Source organism: Pocillopora verrucosa, chromosome 10 (assembly GCF_036669915.1).
Source record: "Pocillopora verrucosa isolate sample1 chromosome 10, ASM3666991v2, whole genome shotgun sequence".
In the NCBI taxonomy this organism is placed as follows: domain Eukaryota; kingdom Metazoa; phylum Cnidaria; class Anthozoa; order Scleractinia; family Pocilloporidae; genus Pocillopora; species Pocillopora verrucosa.
In genome coordinates this window covers 2,478,724-2,479,815 of record NC_089321.1, presented here as the reverse complement: position 1 = coordinate 2,479,815, position 1,092 = coordinate 2,478,724, and the positions used below count along the sequence as shown (strand labels likewise).

The following is a 1,092-nucleotide window of genomic DNA, read 5'->3' as shown; positions in this document are numbered from 1 at the left end:
TGGGTAGCAGCACGCTTTCTTAGTTTCAAAGTCGTAGCTCAGCCATGGATATCGTTTGTACCAGGCTGGGTTGAAATCTCTAGAAAAAGATTCACTTCCAAATTTTTTTGGGTCGTAGCACTTCAAAATCGGTTGCTGAGGACTCTCATCTATATCACTGGACGTTAGGCAAGTACCACTACATAAATTTGTATCCAATGACGAATTGTGCGCACCATCCACGATATCTGACTTATCTGGAGCACCATTATCCGTGATAGCTGACTTAAGTGACTTTTCTGGAACACGATTATCTATGACAACTGAAATGGACATATCCCTATAAGTACTATGCACGATGTCAGAGTTAGCACCGTTATCTACAATTTCTGTCGTATCTGGAGCACTAGTACTATTGTCAGCACCATTATCTATGCTTTCCATATCCATGATCTCTGACGTATCCGAATTACCTTTATCCATGATTTCTGATTCATCCGTCAGACCAGCATCCATAGATTCTGACGTAGCTGGAGCACAACAAGCACCATTATTCACTTGAATCACCTCGATTTCTGACTTATCCAGGGCAGTATCTGAAGAATCCACCACTATATCTATACGGCTGTCATTTTGAAGATCTGAGCCAACGTCTTCGGCGTTAATTTTACTGCATTTAACCATATTGGTAATGGTTTCATCGCCGCCAGTGAAACCTAGTTGCGATTGATTTGGCGCACGAGAAATAGTAAATTTAACTTTCTTGCCTATATGCTTGGTTCTTGGATGAGCGTCTTGGTACTCGGCAACGATTTCTTTTTTGCATTCGGAGCATTTAACACGATGGCGATAGGCCCGTTTTCGTTTCTGTGGCGCTGGATTCGACATGTCTAATATGGGACAAGGAGAGTTCTACAAGAAAATGCATGCAAGATGCGTATTTGTTTCCACTGTCACGTCACTTTTTACGAAACTACAGGCGTGAATCTCACTGGCTTTACGCACGTAAAGCCCATGGTAAAGCCAGTTAAATTCACACGAGACAGTGGTTGCCTAGCACGTGACCCAGATCTTCTGAAAGTCTCCAGTCGATAATCTACAATATGATTCTAG

The 1,092-nt window shown here is 42.3% G+C and overlaps 1 protein-coding gene across 1 annotated transcript in view; it reads right to left on the bottom strand.

Moving 5' to 3' along the window:
* Positions 1 to 867, bottom strand: part of LOC131782027 (zinc finger MYM-type protein 1-like) — a 2,865-nt gene extending 1,998 nt beyond the window's left edge. The window contains exon 1 of the mRNA XM_066173528.1: positions 1 to 867. This exon is cut by the window's left edge and continues 1,410 nt beyond it. Within this exon, the coding sequence (XP_066029625.1) occupies positions 1 to 867 (867 nt within the window).
* Positions 868 to 1,092: the final 225 nt, after the last annotated feature.